The sequence below is a fragment of the Caretta caretta genome, chromosome 11 (genome assembly GCF_965140235.1).
Source record: "Caretta caretta isolate rCarCar2 chromosome 11, rCarCar1.hap1, whole genome shotgun sequence".
NCBI classification, from domain to species: domain Eukaryota; kingdom Metazoa; phylum Chordata; order Testudines; family Cheloniidae; genus Caretta; species Caretta caretta.
Genome location: NC_134216.1, coordinates 21,198,089 through 21,215,045, shown reverse-complemented (window position 1 = coordinate 21,215,045; position 16,957 = coordinate 21,198,089). Strand labels below are relative to the sequence as shown.

General features: G+C 39.6%; 1 protein-coding gene across 7 annotated transcripts in view; it reads left to right on the top strand.

Annotated features, from left to right (window-relative positions):
* LRP1B (LDL receptor related protein 1B) overlaps positions 1-16,957 on the top strand; it is a 1,334,345-nt gene that overhangs the window by 1,275,662 nt on the left and 41,726 nt on the right. For all 7 annotated transcript variants that reach the window (XM_075117809.1, XM_075117811.1, XM_075117812.1 and 4 more), the window contains 2 exons: positions 1,472-1,633; positions 14,071-14,245. In XM_075117809.1, coding sequence (XP_074973910.1) covers positions 1,472-1,633; positions 14,071-14,245 — 337 coding nt within the window. The remainder of the gene's footprint in view (positions 1-1,471; positions 1,634-14,070; positions 14,246-16,957) is intronic.

The window sequence follows — 16,957 nt, the reverse complement described above, 5'->3', positions numbered from 1 at the left end:
TCTTGCTCAACTCATGCTCATGTACCCTCAGTACCATAGGAGTTTAGATATTTAAGGGATCTTTTTGTTTCAGGTGAACCACAGTCTCTGTTACTTCTCAGTACTGTGCATTTATCTGCCCCAAGACCTTCTGGGTCACCACCTCTACATTTCTCATTGAGACCTCCTGCTTCACCAACACTGATCACTGAGGGCAAACAATTATCACCTCCCTTAGAATATGTTGAGGATGATTCTTCCAACTGTCATATATTGGTTCAGGGATCTCCTGTCTACTCTATGAAATACTACTCTCCTACTTATGCTGAGAGAAAGCCTTGTGGGGTGAAACAATCTCAATCTCCATCCATTCGGTGTGACCAAAGATGGCTCCTTTTATGCCCTATGGGCCCCCCCAGTGGCCTTATTGGGATCCCAGAGCCCTCTGTTGCCAGCAGTTCTTGAGGGCCTCAGTCCATCTCCCAGAGAGCATAGGGAGAACCATTCTTCTGAACCATCACTCCCTCCTCCTCTACCTGAGCCTTTAGATGAGACCTTTGAGGAGCAGGAGGCAAGGGCTGACAAAAAGGTAAAACAAACATTTCTTTCTCATCACCAAATGAGGCTGTAATGGACCCACCACCTTCCATTGCAGATGATGTTAGGCAGTTTCAGGCGCTGATGAAAAACATTGCAGATATGCTTTTAAATTCCTTTAGAGGAGATCCAGGATTCTACATTCTTCAGCTTCTGCATGTATGGCCTTCCTGTGAATGAGGCTTTGCTAGAGTCTGCTGAGACTATCTGGCACACTCCAGCTACAACACCCCCGACTTGTAAATGTGCTAACAAAAATATTGTGTTCCAGGCAAGGACTTGGAATTTTATTTTCATACCTGTCATTGAATTGCTTGGTAGTAGAAGAGTTAATGAGCATGGTAGTAAATTCCATATTCAATCTATCCCTTACAACAAAGACAAGAAGCAACTCGATTGCTTTGGTAATAAGAGTTACTCCTCAGCAACTTTACAATTCACAATCACTAATCACCAAACGATGTAAAAACATGTCTACATTCACTACAATAAACTTAACAGCTTTATTAAACATTTACCATATAAACCATAGAAATCACCATAAAATTATCTTTAAATGTAATGTGACTTTCCAATGACATGGTAGATGGTCAAATATTTTTGGATAAGAGGATCTGCAAAAATATGGGGAAATCACTTAGGTGTGATCTTTGGAGCATCTGCTTCATTTATTGTTGTGCTTTTTTCTACTAGAATTCTGGAGCCAAATTGCATTTCTTTATAACAGCACAAATTAATGAAATGTGTTGGTGGTGTCTAGCAAAAAATACTTGGTGGGCTTAAAAATCAAAAGTTTTACTATTTTCTGAAAAGTATGTTTATATTAAAAGTACTGACTTTAAGTTTAATGCATATTTATTTTTACCATAAAAATAGTTGTCTTTATTTTGAATAGGGAGGCCTACATGCAGCTGTGCGCTGGGTTTTACAGGACCAAACTGCAATCAAACAGTTTGTGATCATTTTTGTCAAAATGGAGGAACCTGCAGTGTCACTGCTGGAAATCAACCCTATTGTCACTGCCTGACTGAGTACACTGGAGACAGATGTCAATATTGTAAGTAATACTCCATGTGCCAGGGAACTCTGCAGCACATTGAAAGTTTTATAAAATTGAAATTTAAAGTGAGTAGTTGGCTGAGTGGGTTTTCCTGTTCCTCCAACCCCCTGTAAACCTCAATCCAAAGTTTGTTTGATCACAAGTAAAATTAATTTGGTAGACTAAACCCACCCCACTGAACACTTAACTAGAGAAACTAACTGCACAACTGGCAGGAGCATTGGCATAGAAAGGGGCATTATAAGTCACGATTGAGGTCTGTGGCTTTTTACATTGGCATAGGTCTAAAATTCACAATTTTTTTATAGTAAGTATAATAAACAGCATAAATTAATGGTTTTGATATTTCCCTCTTGTGGGTATTGTGTATAACCAAGAATTGTGGTTATAGGTCTAATGAAAAAATTATTAATATATAAAAACCCAAGATACAGGCATATAACCTGTAATTAAGATTACAATATTTATTATTTTCCCAATATGTATTTATTATGGCATGGAGTATTTTCTCAATATGCATTTCTTATATATTTGTGAATGGCACTGCACAGTAGAACAACCTGCTTTGCCATGTCAATAATACCACCATCCTCCCTGTCACTTATACTGCTAGGATGTTTTCTTTGACTCCTTTTCCTTAGTCCTCTATATCCAGGTTCGGCCCGAACCCCTGGTACTTCTTCCTTCACAACATCTCACCATTTTTTTATGTCCACATGGCCAACGTTTTGTCTAATTATTGGTAATCTTCTGTCTTGATTACTGTCATCTATTCCTGTCTACACTCCCTGATATGCACATTGATCTATTCTACCCACCTAAACCATGATCGTCAAAGTTATGTTTCTCACATGCTGATATATCACTATCCCTCCTCCCACCTTCAATTTGTAAAGATCGCTAGGCTTGAATTATCTCAGAAAATTTGCAAAGAGAAGTGAGTATTTTAGAAATCCTCAAGATATAGTTTGTAAACTAGCATGTGTGGAACTATTTCTTTTCTGAAAGGAAATATTATTATCTACCATCATTACCTGTCACCCATAAAAGGGAGCTCCTGTAACTTTTATCGGGGCTTCACAAGAAGTTAGATGTGGTTACAGAAGATGGTTTCCTTCCTTTTTGAAAATGTAATGGGTTTCTCTGTCTTAATCTATTAGAACAGTAAATATTCTGCTGAAATGCTGTACTATTATGTAAAGGCTGGGAAGAAAGATTGGCCTACATCTGCCCTTTTATTTTTTTAAGAGACGTGAATAGATTTAAAGATTTTCTGTGTGAGAATCTTACATAAATGTATTGACTGAAGTAGCTCTTGCCACTAGTGGAAGATTGATTCTGCATTTTTAAATTTTCACAGAATACCGAGGTAAAGCTACCAAATATTTATGTCACCTTTAGACTTTCTAGGAGAAATCATTTTTGTTAGTGGAAACATGATGATAGTCATGCCCCTGTTTATAGCTTATCTGTGTGTTGTTCTTTTGAAATGTGTGCCCTGATAGATTCTCATTCCAATGCTTCATCAATAATAGCATTTTCAAAACATTGCTAATAACTTTTGCTATGAGCATTAGAATAACTTATTTCACAGCCAGCTGCAAAATTCTGGAATTGGAGATGGCACAACCTCTTAAAATCAACATAGTTTCCCCTAAATAAATAAGATTTTTGATACAGCACTTTATATAAGAGATGTAGACCTGTTATGAGGCTATGTATAGATTGTAATAACATATTTATGAAGATAGTCATTTGCCCTTTTTTGCCTGTCCTATGAAGTAGATAAAAATGCTGGATTTAAACAAAACCAAGAGGAAGTTAGGTATTGTAAAAGTCTGTTTCACAACTCTTTACCAGATACTAAAAATGTTTTGTTTACCAGTGAACGGTCTGTCAAGCAAGGAAAAGGTTAGTAGGTATCTTAAATAGAATTTGTATTGAAATAAATGGAATGTATTTCCAGTTGGGGGACTATGAAATAAATTCAAGCCTTTGAATGCAAAAACAGAAGTAATTGTGATTCTAGCCTACTTGTTATTAAACAAACTGCATGGATTCACAAATAACTATCTGCAAATACAACTGGGTATTTGAAAACAATATAGTACATAAATCATGCACAGACAGACACACAGATTAAGAAAAAAATATTTACTTGAGGTTTACCCCAAACCAAACAAATTGTTTCTAGTTGAATGCTTCTGCAAATATCATTTTAAAAAGAGAATTAATTTAAATGTAAATGTAGGGGTACTTTTTAAACAGCATGTTTATTATCAGATTTGGATTGTCTGCTGACACTGTTTGGAATAACAGCATAATTCAAAGAGGTTTAAATGCATTAAGGCTTTTGTTTGTATAAGACTTTTCTTTCTTTTTTTCTTTTAAGGAGCTTCCAATATTTGTAGAGTGCTTTGTAATGGCCAACAGTTGTACAGATTGCACTGGTATTCGGTTTATAGTTAATAATTTAAACATATATGCAAGGTTTGTTTTTCACTTGTATGTGATATTTGCTTGTCTGGATGCTGAAACAGATTATTACAACTTCATTATAATAAAGATCAATTGTCTGTAAAGCACATTAGTTTTTGCCTTCTCATGGTAACGTGGATGGTACAAATTAACATAAAAAGAAATATGCCCGTATGGACTCAGGGCCTCCAAGCAGCAGATATTACACAGGTGTTTTATGACAGGGCTATAAAGTTTACGTTCCCAATTTCTTTCATGCTTTTATTATTATTATATTCCCTTATTTGTTCTCATACTTATTTTCTTCTGGATGTCTAACCCAATGTACTGCCATAGGTTCTTGTTAGGGCAGATATCCTGAACCTGTGTTCTCATGTGAGATTACCTGGACGCTGGTAAAATGCATTTAAGTACATGAATGTAGAAGTTATGGCATTTTATGAAATATACATAGAACTCACCAGCTTACACAGCATGATATTATCCTGATGCTTACATTCCATAGAACCTAAAGTTTATACAGTCACTATAGTCTGTATATTTGTGTTTATCTCCTTGAAAAAAAATCCTTATTTAAAATTCCTTCAGTGGCACATGTGGAATAATTAAGCTGTTCAAGTTCATCTCTTGAAACAGTCAAATGGAGAAAAGGTCTAACCCATTTCAAATATGTAGAAATGAATATAGCACTCTTGCAATAATTTCATTTTCCTGAAACTGACAATCCTTTCCTTCAGAAAAGTTGAGTCAATTAACAGAGTTTATTATAATTCAGTCTGTCAAAAACACCTAATTTTTGTGTTAGGTAATATAATCCTCTGGTATTTGTGTTTTTGTTTGCTTCAGCCTCACTGCATAGGAAGAGCTGGCCTTGTATCTTGTGGCTTTTATGTCCAAGTGCAGGACACATCTCTTTACTTTAGCTTTCAAAAGAAGACAGAATTTTTAACAATCACAATACTTAACTAAATGAACTACTAATCTGTATCTTAGGATGGGACTTGGTTTTGTGTTTTGAAAGCCTCTCAGATACCACAGTGACGAGCACCATATGCATTCAGTCTGATTAGCTAGTTGGAGATGCAACTGACTGTCTAACTATAATCCAACATTCCTCCACACTGTGCCTTTTGCAAAGCTAAATAAGAATTTGATTATTTTTACAGAGGGTTTTAAAATTATTACAGGTCTCTTTTTTGACCAACCTATTCTTCATGTTGTATTGCCAGATTATCATTATATTTGCTTACTCTGGTTTTGGGACTATATAGTATCTGGAATCCAACAAATTGGGTGATACTTTTCTCTAATATAGGTGGACCAGAATGTTGGCCTCAGTAAGGATGATTTGTCACTATGCTTCAATGCCGCAAAACAGCCCTAAACTCGCCTTAGTGTCCAGCTGTGGATTCCCTGGCTCACCACAGCCCCTACATCCCATCATAAACTCTGGTGTGGGTAGGAAATATGTTGAGAAGAGGTGTTACTGGAGCATGCTCTGCTTCAGTGATCTCTAGTTGTCACAAAGGTCCATAGGGGCTGTTGCAGGCAACCTAAGTTTGAAGAGCCTGGTGGCTACTGTAATTTACAATGGAGGCCAAGCCACCTCACCAGCCCAAGGACATGGGAAATAGCAAATGTGACATGGAGGTAACCCCCTTTTGGGTCCTGCACTGAGCAGCTCTACTCGACCTGTGGAACGGGACTGCTACCTCTCTAAACTTGGTTACTTCCTCACAGTGCACAATCTTATAAATAATAAAGCACAGAAGATGCTGGAACAGGGGCCAGTCATACTCTGGTAGCTTTCACTATTATACATAAACATTGGAGTTTTAATGTATTTTTGCTTCAAGGTCCTCACTAAAATATTTCTATAAATAGGGAGTCTGTTTCTTAGATGCTAATACCTTTCCAGATATAGTATATTGGAAGCAATTAAGGCGTTTCAGAAGAAGACTAGCATGGGCATCAAATAGGAAGAATCAACAATCTAAACTGACTGAATTTCCAGACAAAAAATTCTGAATATAGGATAGGATATGCTACATTGCTATCTCCAGAATAATTGCAGGAACTTATAAATTCTCTATATTTTAACTCACAAAACAAGCTGAATTTGCCTGGTTTAGGCTTTTACAGTTATAATGGTAATCAGGCAGGGCGGGGGGGGGGAAAGGAACATTTTGTTAGTTGGCTGCCTTAAACAGAAATCTAGGGCAATCCAGATTGTTGCAGTTCAAGACTCAGAGCTCTTGCTCCAGGTAGTTTGAAAACTTGTCTCTTTCACCAACAGGAGTTGGGCCAATAAAATATATTTATCACCCATCTTGTTTCTCCTGGGACTACAACACAGCAAACAGAGATAAAATTTTAAAATACCTTGTATACAGGTATTCAGCCCATTCTGTTGCAGTGATTGGATGTTTAGATTCTATCTACCTTTCTCAAATAGCAGGAACAATATGATTTTTTTAAAGTTATTTAGCTCCTGGAGAGAAGGCTGCTATTAAAAATAATTCAGGAAAGCCCTTGGGCTCTGTTGGTTTTTCTGTCAATTTTTGTTAATGTGACAAAGCTCTGTCCTTGCCTCCATGGGTCCCGCATTTCCTGGCGGATTTCGTGAGCCTCAGAGGCTCACTGTGACCCTCCACATAATCCTTCTCTCTCTAGAGACAAGGGTCACAGTCTACTGAGCCATTTTCATCATAAGCCAGCGGGGGAGGTGAGAAGAAGTTATCCTTCCTTGCACAGTCTCTGTTGTCTCCCAGTCTCAGTGATTAATCAGGGGGCAAAGTGGGGATGGGGGAACCCGGGCCCACCCTCTACTCCAGGCTCCAGCCAAGGGACCCTAATAGTATCAGCTATGGTAGCTGACCTTTTAGAAACATGACATATACAATTCCCTGGGCTACTTCCCCCACAACAGCCCTCACTTCCTCAGGCTCCAATTCACCCTTTCCTCAGGGCCTCCTTCCTTGTGCCTGATATGGTGTGTACTGCTCAGTCTCTCCAACAGCGCAACTTCCTCCCACAGCTCCTGACATGCACACCCACCTGACTAACTGGGAGGCTTTTAACTAGTTTCAGCCAGCCCCTGATTGGCTTTGGGTGTCCCAATCAACCTAGCATTCTCCCTGCCTTCTGGAAAGTTCTTAATTGGCCCCGGGTGTCTTAATTGACCTGGAGCAGCTGCCATTTCACTTATCCTGGTACCAGGGATTTGTTTAGCCTGGAGCTAATATATCTATCTCCCACTACTATTCTATAGCCATCTGGCCTTGCCCCGTCACAGTTAAACATACAATTTTTGGTTCACTATCCATTATGTATTCAACTATTGATGCAAATGTTCCCCATGCAATCAAAAATGGAATGGAATGGAATCTTTTGGCCATCGGTCGGGATGCACCTGTGCCCTGATTGTCCTATCTCCACATCCCACCTCTCAAAGACATAAAAAGCAGAGTGGGGCCAAGCATCGTTCTGTGAGTTCTATCTTTTATGCACTTGTGAACTTAAAACATTATTCCCTTAGATTAATTTAGTGTTTAGAAAAAAAATTCCTACTTTAACTTTTGTTATCTTGTACCAAGTTTCTTTAGTCCTCATGGCTGAACAGAGATCGCTAGAGTTTAAGTATTGACCGTTCTGTGAAGTGGCTGTATGTCTCAATGATGATTGCACAAGTTGTTTAGTTTGCTTTTTTGAGGCACACATCACAGACAAATGTTCAGTTTGTCATTCATTTTCTAAAACAAACACAAAAAATGAGAGAGACTTGACTGAAATGTTTTCCTCTGCACAAATCCATGAGGTCAGCTTCTGATCCAGGCAAAGAAGATCCACGCAGATCTGAACAATCCTCTTCCAGAAGTAATCTGGTGAGCACTGGCTCTATGGTCAGTTCCAGGCCTCTTACCACTTCAAAGCACTCCTCTAGGTTCCTGCTTCCAAATTCTCCTCATTGGCTAATAGAGGTAGGAGTTCATACCGCTTTTCTAAAGAGCACACACATAGATTGTCACCTGAGGTACCTAGGAAGAAAAAGAGGCAAATAGCAATTTATCTCTCCCTACCCATCTCTCTCTTTTCACCTAAGAAGACAAAGGAAACAGCCGTTGGACTTTAGGAGCAGATCCTGGCCTGAGAGTTTGGTCAGCATTGTTACTGAAACATGTAGTAATGGACTTCACTTTGAACCAAGTCTAGTTTGTTAAGTTTAGAAAGTGTTTTATCTTTATTTTTCTTGAAACATTTGTGACTTTAATCCTCATTATTTGTACTCACTTAAAATCTGTCTCTTTGTAGTTAAATAAACTTGCTTTATTCTTTAATTCACAATTAATTCAGTGTTGTGAATTGTTTGGAAACTCCATTTTAGGTAAGTTGATCCTCTTAGAGGGGCGGTGGACCTAATATACCTGGACTGTCCAGGACAGTGCAAAATGTACGTGTTGGGGGGAGAATTTGGAACAGTGAGTGTGTTAGGGTTAAAAAAAAAAACAACCTTTAAGGAAGGAGAGTCCACCACCTCCCTAGGTTTTTAAAAAAAAAAATCAAGAAAAATCAATTAATTGGCACCAGATGCAAAAGAGACATCTAGCATATAAAGTTTTTGTGCAACACCAGTCACACTTTTCTACACAAAACCATATTTTACAATGACAGTACTAACCCATTCCAGTGCTTCACCACCCTCCTAGTGAAAAAGTTTTTTCCTAATATTCAACCTAGACTTCCCCCACTGCAACTTGAGACCATTACTCATTGTTCTGTCATCTGCTACCACTGAGAACAGTCTAGATCCATCCTCTTTGGAACCCCCTTTCAGGTAGTTGAAAACAGCTATCAAATCTCCCCTCAATCTTCTCTTCCACAGACTAAATAATCCCAGTTCCCTCAGCTTCTCCCCATAAATCATGCGCTCCAGCCCCCTAATAATTTGTGTTGCCCTCCGCTGGACTCTTTCCAATTTTTCCACATCCTTCTTGTAGTGTGGGGCCCAAAACTGGACACAGTACTCCAGATGAGGCCTCACCAATGCCAAATAGAGGGGAATGATCCCGTCCCCCAATCTGCTGGCAATGCTCCTACTTATACAGCCCAAAATGCTATTAGCCTTCTTGGCAACAAGGACACACTGTTGACTCATATCCAGCTTCTCATCCACTGTAACTCCCAGGTCCTTTTCTGCAGGACTGCTGCCTAGCCACTCGGTCCCTAGTCTGTAGCAGTGCATGGGATTCTTCCGTCCTAAGTGCAGGACTCTGCACTTGTCCTTGTTGAACTTCATCAGATTTCTTTTGGCCCAATCCTCCAATTTGTCTAGGTCCCTCTGTATCCTATCCCTACCGTCTACTACCCCTCCCAGCTTAGTGTCATCTGCAAACTTCACCATCCTCGAGATACTCAATTATTAGTTGGGGATTGGTCCTGCTTTGAGCAAGGGGTTGGACTAGATGATCTCCTGAGGTCCAACCCTGATATTCCAACCCTGATATTCTATGATTCTATAATTGGGGTAGCCCTGCAAGTAGTAACCAAGGCTGCTGAAAGCCAGAGACACTCAGGATGTGACTTAAATGCTGTTATCTAGGTTGGGTGCTACAGCAGCAAAGCATTGTGAGGCACCCCAAGTTGCAGGGCAAGTGGTGACACAGCCCCTCACTGTCTGGATTGCACCCCCGAGTGTCATACAAGTATGTCATTACCTCTGCCTACTCTGGTGCTAACAGTTTCTAACTTGCTGTTGATAGTACTAACCTTTTTGACACTGAGATTCAGGATACCAAGGCATCTGATGGTATCTTATCTCCCAAACTCTCTGCCGTTATTTCCTGTTGTCGAGATATACCAGTCGGCACTAGCCATCAATAGTACCTTGGAACGAGTACATCTTTGGTACAGACGGGACTTCCCTAGATAATATCCTGGGACCCCTGCTAAGTCTGTTCCACAAAATGAAGAGGAATGTTCTTTATCCTCTTCTACCTCAGGGGAGAGTCGCTCTCCTACTCCTGAAGACCTCAGACATCTGACCCCTCTGCTTCTGACAGGGATTCCAGAGTTTGAGGCTACCAAAATAGACACAGAGACTATAGATCCTACCCGGTATCCTTCACCCTGACCTTCCACCAGTCTCTAAGAAAGCAGATAAAAGGTACCAGATACTCTGTCATAACCCCATATGCCCCAGGCTCATTCGTATGCCCCAGGCTCATGTAACAGTTGCCAACATAAAGCTTTGCATATGGAAATTTTATCTGTTGTCACCTGTCATTCTGCTCCCTTATTCCAAGGACCCTCTCCCCAGGAGTGGGGTTACTCACTGGTAATTATAGTAGGTGCTCTTTGAAGGCCACTGCAGGAAAACCCAGACACCACAGCTCCACTCCAGACTTGGTTAACAAATTCTTATGTTGTTAATTACAAGTTAACCCATGAATGAACTCAGGTACTATTCACCTACAGGTGCCCTGTTTATACTCTCTTGTACAGGAAATTTTTATTTCAGAACCAAGTTCAAACTTTCTTCTCAGAAGCTTCTGGTTCCTGCATCCTCCTTTGTCTCAGTGCCATTTTCCCTGAAATAAAAGTACCTGATGGATTAGTTTCTGTTGTCTTGAGAGGCATCAACCCACCTCCAATGGTCCTTACCAAACTGCTGGAATTTGACCAAGCATTCCATGATGGCTCCCGGCAACCAAGTGGGCCTTTACAGAGCCCTCATATATTAAACTGTCTCCTATCCAACTGCAGGTTTTATTTGCAAAAACCATATACTATGACAGGGTCGGGCCAGATGGCTACAGGAGAGTGATCCTATTGAGAACCAGGAAGTGGCTGTGGGAGCCAACCCACTGCTAAAGGGACTCCCCCGCCCCCGCAGCCTAAGGGGAGGATCCACAGGACCTGGAAACCAAATGATTCCGGGGAACAACTAATGAAATAACAGGGACAGGAGTGCTGTCAAAGGGTCAAACAAAGGGAACCTGATGGGGAGAGTGATAGAAGGCAGATATATTAGCCCCAGGTTAAGCAGGTCCCTTTTTCCTGTGTAAGGTAACAGGGGTGGTTCCAGAACAATCAGGAACTTGCTGGAACCAATTAAGACAGGAAGGCTAATCAGGGCACCCGGTTTAAAAAGGACCTCACTTCAGTCAGTGAGGGGCGCACAAGGAGCTGAGAGTGAGAGGGTGTGCTGCTGGAGGACTGAGGAATACAAACGCTATCTGGCATCAGGAGGAAGGTCCTGTGGAGAGGATAAGGTCCTGTTGGAAGGAGGCCATGGGGAAGTAGCCCTGGGAGTTGTAGCTGTCACACAGGTGTTACACAAAACACTGTAGATAGATGTGATCCACAGGGCCCTGGGCTGGAACCCAGAGTAGAGGGTGGGCCCGGGTTCCCCCCATCCTCCCAACTCCCTATTGGATACAGGAGGAGTTGACCTGGACTGTGGGTCCCACCAGAGGGGAAGGTCCCTGGCCTGTCTCTCGACCCACTAGGTGGACCAGCAGAGACTGTGGGGATTGTTCTCCTTCCTTTTCCCCATGCTTTCCAGTGATGAGGTTAGCTGAGTGAATGGCAGGTTTGAGCCACTAGCAAAAGTGGCCAAACTGAGGGCTGCCATGAATCTCTGAGGCAAGCAAATCCACCAATAATTGCAGGACCCATTAAGGCAGAGGAGGAACTTTGTCACAATACATAAAATAACATCAGTTCAACACATTATTTAACATTCTCCACATACCCCCTGCAGAGCTTCTGTACTCATCTCACACCTTAATCATTTGTGGTTAATATGGCCCAAGAACTGACAAATGAGCAGCAATATTCCAAAGCAAGACCTAAGGAAAAGGAGTCAAAGCATCTGGATCTCTTTGGGATTTACTCATCCTTCAGCTAAGAACTGCCAACGACCAAGCACTTTATTCCAAGTGTGACTTCCTTAATTGGCAAAAGATTTTGAACTTTGTTGACAAGTTACCACAGGAGTCTAGAGATGAGTTGAGATCTCTAATAGCTGAGACTCAGTTAGTGCAGAAATTTCTGCTGGCTGCAACTGATGTCTCAGACACTGTAGCAAGATCAATGGCAGTGGCTATGACTATGAAATGAGCATCATGGTTGCAATCCTCTGGGACCTTTGGGGAAGCACAGACTATAATGGAAAATCTCTCTTTCAAGGGTTCTGATCTATTTAGCAGCAATATTGATGACACTTCACGCACATCGAAGGGCTACAGGGCCATGCTTAGGTCCTTTGGGGTGACCTGGAAGGAACCTGGAAGGAAATAGGGAAAACATCAGACCTACCCAGGCATCTGTCTTCTTCCTCTTACTACACAGCACACCAAAGACCACCAGAGCCACTGAGAAAGAAACAAAAATTCCATAGGTGAAGGCCCTTGACATCTTCCTCAGCAGCACTGAGATCTACATCCCCTCAAGACAGCCAGTTTGATGGTTGTGTTGAGAGCCCCCTAGGTACACTCTTGAAGGAACTATACCCTCTCCAGGTCCTACCTCCCCCCCACACCCACCTTTCCAGTCCCTTTGCAGGGAGTCCTCTAATGACAGACTGTTGCAACAAGTGGTGGGGTCACTTCTCATCTCTCACAGTGGTAGATGTTCCTCTTCAGTACAGGAAGAGAGGTTTTTATTTCTGTTACTTCTTAATTCCCAAGGGAAAAAGGAGGATAGTGATCAATTACAGTCTTGAGGAAACTCATTACATTCATTCATTGATTCAAGTTCCAAATTGTAGCCCTCGCCTCAACAATCCCACACATAAAACCACAAGATTGGTTTGCTGTTCTCAAATTCCAAGACATCTATTTTCATATATTGGACCATCTAGAACACAAAAAATACCTAAGATTTCAAGTGAGGACCTCACAGTTTATCAGCAGTTGTCCAGTGCTTATGTCCCCTTTGACCAGTTCTTTACTCACCCTACAATTCTTGTACTAATACTATATTCTCCAGTTTAACTAATAATTCCGCATGTGGCACTATCAAATGCATTAAAAGTCCAGATACATTAGTTCTACTCCATTTCCCTTGTCATAATATTATCAAAGAAATATATCAGTTTAGTATTGCATGGTCTACCTTAGGTAAATCCATGTTACATTTCATTCTCCATTTACCCCCATGTCCTTAACTTTTCTGTCCTTCAAAATTTGCTCTAAAACTTGCATACTGTTGAGGTCACACTAACAGGTCTGTAGTTGCCTGAATCACTTTTTCCCCTTTCTTAAATATAGGTACTATGTTTGCTATTCTCCAGTTATATGGTACTGCCCCCAATTTGATAGATTTATTAAGAAACATTGCTACCAGATTTGCAGTTTCATGTGATGTTTCTATCAGTATATTGGGATGGAAATTACTCAATCACTGCCCCATTACTACCAATTTGAGCTCATTAAGCTCTTTGAGTTTTGCTCTCATCTCGGATGCGGTAATTTCCATTTGTATTCACTCATTCCCATTAGCCATTATGTCTGTGCCCCGTGTTCTACATTATCATCCTTACTAAAAGCTGAGGCAATGTATTCATTTAGTTGTTGGGCCATATCTAGATTATCTTTAATCCTGGTGGCCCATCAGCTCCATTTCTTTTCTTGTTCTCTTTTTATTTATATGACTAAAAAACCTTTTCCATTTGTTTTAGTTTCTCTTGCAAGATCTAACTCAGCTTGACTTTTGGCAATACTCACTGTATTCCTATACTTCCTAAGCTCCAAGATTTAGCATTCTTTGTTGATTAATCCCTTTGTCTATTCCTTGAAGGCTCTCTACATGTTGTTAATATTATTTGTGAGGTGGTTAAGCATCCATTTGGGACTGGAGCCCTTCCCTCCAAGTTTTTTCCTCTTACTTGGGATGCAAATATATTATTATTATTAAAATAATTTTCATTAATACCTTTTAATGTTTCTTTGCAGATGTATGCCACCATTATTGTGTGAATTCTGAATCTTGTACCATTGCTGATGATGGAAGTGTAGAATGTGTCTGTCCTGTACAATATGAGGGTCCAAAATGTGAAGTAGACAAGTGTGTAAGATGCCATGGTGGGCACTGCATAATAAACAAGGACAGTGATGACATAATATGCAAGTAAGTGTTTTTGTTAGATTTAAAGTGATATATACGTAGATGAATTAATAGTTAAAATGCAATAATCAGTAAATCATTATACTTGATAGTGTACAACAGAATTGTACTACATGAATGGTGGGTTACAATATGATGTAAACATGGTATCATCATTAGCTCATAAGTAACCAGGCAGAGTCCTTTGTTTTTTGGTGGAATTTGAGGATCCCAGCTTTGAATATGACAGGTGGGAAACAGTTACATCATTGGCATTGCAGAGTTCAGTGATATTCACATGTGCAAGTGAAGGCAATTTATATTTAATGGCTTGAATTTTATATCATACATTTTGAAATACAGGAGGTTGTAATAAATCTTTATATGTCCTACATAAGAAATAAAACACAGTAGGTATCGTACATAATTATTTAGCAATTATAGAATTCTTTGTATTGTTTTTAAGCTATAAGTCCAAGAGCTAATTATCTTTACCCACCTAAGACATGGAAGAATTGGCCTGAAAAGCATAGTTTGCTGTGTTGCTACTAATCCCAGCATTCCTTAACTAATTGTTTAATCACAGAATCATAGAAATGTAGGACTGGACTGGATCTCAATAGGTGGTCTAGTCCAATCCCCTGCACTGAGAGGCAGGACTAAGTATTATCTAGACTATCCCTGATAGGTGTTTCTCTAACCTATTCTTAAAAAACCTTCAATGATGGAGATTCCACAATCTCCCTAGGTAATTTGTTCCAGTGCTTAACTACCCTTACAGTTAGGAAGTTTTTTCCTAATGTCTTACTTATATCTCCCTTGCTGCAATTTAAGTGCATTACTTCTTGTCCTGCCCTCAATGAATAAGGAGAATATTTTATCTCCTCCCCTTTATAATAACATTTTATGTACTTGAAGACTGTTATCATGTCCCCTCTGTCTTCTCTTCTCTAGACCAAACAAACCCAGGTTTTTCAATCTTTCCTCGTAGGTCATGGTTTCTAGACCTTTACTCATTCTTCTTGCTCTCCTCTGCGCTTTCCACAATTTGTCCACATCTTTCCCAAGTTGTGATGCCCAAAACACAATACTCAAATTGAAGCTTTATCAGTCCTGAGTAGAGTGAAATAATTATTTCTTGTGTCTTGTTTATTTAGAAATAATTATTTAATAATTATTTAATAATTATTTCTTGTGTTTTGTTTAACACTCTTGCTAATACATCCCAGAATGATGTTCACTTTTTTTACTTCAGTATTACATAGTTGACTCATTTTAGGTTGGGATTCACTATAACCGCTAGATCCTTTTCTGCAGTACTCCTTCCTAACCAGTCATTTCCCAGTTTGTATTTATGCAACTGGTTTTTCCTTCCTAAATGTAGTAATTTGCATTTGTCCTTATTGAATTTCATCATATATTTTTCAAACCATTTCTCACATTTGTCAAGGTAATTTTGAATTCTAATCCTGTCTTCCAAAATGCTTGTAACCCCTCCCAGTTTGGTATCATCTGTAGCATTTATAAAAGTACTCTCTCTGCCATTATCCAAATAATTTATGAAGATATTGAATAGAACCAAACTCAGGACAGATCCGTGCGGAACTCCATGTACTTCCAGCTTGATTGTGAACAACTGATGATTATTCTCTGAGTACTGATTTTCGACCAGTTGGGCTTCTCTAGGCTATATTTCCCTAATTTACTTATGAATAAGACAGTATCAAAAGCCTTAGTAAAGTTGATATATATCACACATACTGCTTCTCCCATCTGCAAGGCTTGTTACCTGTCAAAGAAGGATATTAGGTTGGTCTGACATGATTTATTCTTGACAAATACATATTGACTATTATTTATCTCTTCAGCCAGTTCCTTAAGTATTCTAGATGTATTTCTTCAGTTCCCGCTGACTTGAAGATATCAAATTTGTTCTTTCCCTATTTTAGGTTCAGATCCTGTTCCATTTACACTGCCATTCACTGTGTTATTCATCCAATTATTGCCAATCTTTTTGGTGAAAACTGAAATAAAATAGGCACTGAACACTTCGGCCATTGCTGTGCTTTCTGTTATTGTCTTTCCCTCCTCATTGAATAATGGGCCTATCCTTTCATTGGTCTTTGTCTTCTTCTCATTTATTTTCAAAATGTTTTCTTGCTACCTGCTATTTCCTAGCTAGTTTAATCTCATTTTGTGCCTTGACCTTTCTAATTTTGTCCCTACATGATTGTGTTGTATTTTTTATATTCATCCTACATAATTTGACCTAGCTTCCACTTTTGTATGACTCTTTTTTCAATTTCAGATCTTTAAAGTTCTCCTGGCTAAGCCAAGGTTTGTCTCTTATCATAATTCCTATCTTTCCTACAGATTAGGATAGTTTGCACTTGTGCCTTTAATAATGTCTTTTTAAAAAAACTGCCAACCCTCCTGAACTCCTTTTTCCCTTAGATTTGCCTCCCACAGAATCTTACCTACCAATTCTCTGAGTTTTCAAAAGTCTGCCTTCTTGAAGTCTATTGTCTTTATTCTCCCATTTTCCTTAGAATCATGAACTGTGTCATCTCATGATCACTTTCATCCAAGTTGCGTTCCATCTTCAAATTCTCAATAAGTTCCTTCCTATTTCTCAGAATCAAAAATAGAACTGCCTCTCCCTTAATTGCTTTCTCCATCTGTAATAAAAAGTTGTCTCCAATGCATTCCAAGAACTTGTAGGATGATTTGTGCCAT